The sequence below is a fragment of the Geospiza fortis genome, unplaced genomic scaffold (assembly GCF_000277835.1).
Source record: "Geospiza fortis unplaced genomic scaffold, GeoFor_1.0 scaffold81, whole genome shotgun sequence".
NCBI classification, from domain to species: domain Eukaryota; kingdom Metazoa; phylum Chordata; class Aves; order Passeriformes; family Thraupidae; genus Geospiza; species Geospiza fortis.
Window position 1 is genome coordinate 4,518,679 of NW_005054318.1, and position 592 is coordinate 4,519,270.

The following is a 592-nucleotide window of genomic DNA, read 5'->3' on the forward strand; positions in this document are numbered from 1 at the left end:
CTGAGGTCCCCAGCCTGGGGGCCGCTGCTGACCTTGGAGAAGATGCATTCCTGGCCGCGGAAAGCGGAGAACTGAGTCTCGTTCAGCACCAGCTGGTGGTGAAGGTGGTGGGTGGGCGTCTCCTGCCCAGGGCTGCCGGAGCCCTTCACGCCGTACTTGTCTGGCTGGCCTCGCTCGTCCAGGTCCTCCTCCTCATCCGAAAAGAAGTAAGCCACCCCGACGCGCAGCTCGTCCTTCTCGATCCCCGAGGGGTCCCCGGTCGGCAGCTCGCTGTAATTCAGGTGGGTGATGCGATCCAGTTGATTTCCCATCAATGACAGGGCGAGGCGAGGGCAGAAACCGCCGGATCTAAAGAAGGGTGGGGTGGGCAGACACAGAGAAGAACAAGAGATGGGAAGGAGAGTGCACGCAGAGGAAAGAAAGAACGAAAGAAAAAAAAATAAATCAAGGCACATACAAAAGATTTCAGCGATTCCGCTCTAAGACCCCATCCCTCCCCGACTCCTTCCCTTCCCTTCGTACAAATGAGAAACTCCCAGTGCTGCCCCTTCCCCTATCCCCGGGGTGCGGGGCAGGGCAGAGCCCCCACTCC

The 592-nt window shown here is 59.3% G+C and overlaps 1 protein-coding gene and 1 long non-coding RNA gene across 2 annotated transcripts in view; one reads left to right on the top strand and one right to left on the bottom strand.

Annotated features, from left to right (window-relative positions):
- LRATD1 (LRAT domain containing 1) overlaps window positions 1-485 on the bottom strand; it is a 7,982-nt gene extending 7,497 nt beyond the window's left edge. The window contains exon 1 of the mRNA XM_031056446.1: window positions 1-485. Coding sequence (XP_030912306.1) covers window positions 1-455 — 455 coding nt within the window. The 5' untranslated portion in view covers window positions 456-485.
- LOC115947806 overlaps window positions 1-592 on the top strand; it is a 39,538-nt gene that overhangs the window by 19,643 nt on the left and 19,303 nt on the right. The gene's annotated exons all lie outside the window — the stretch shown is intronic.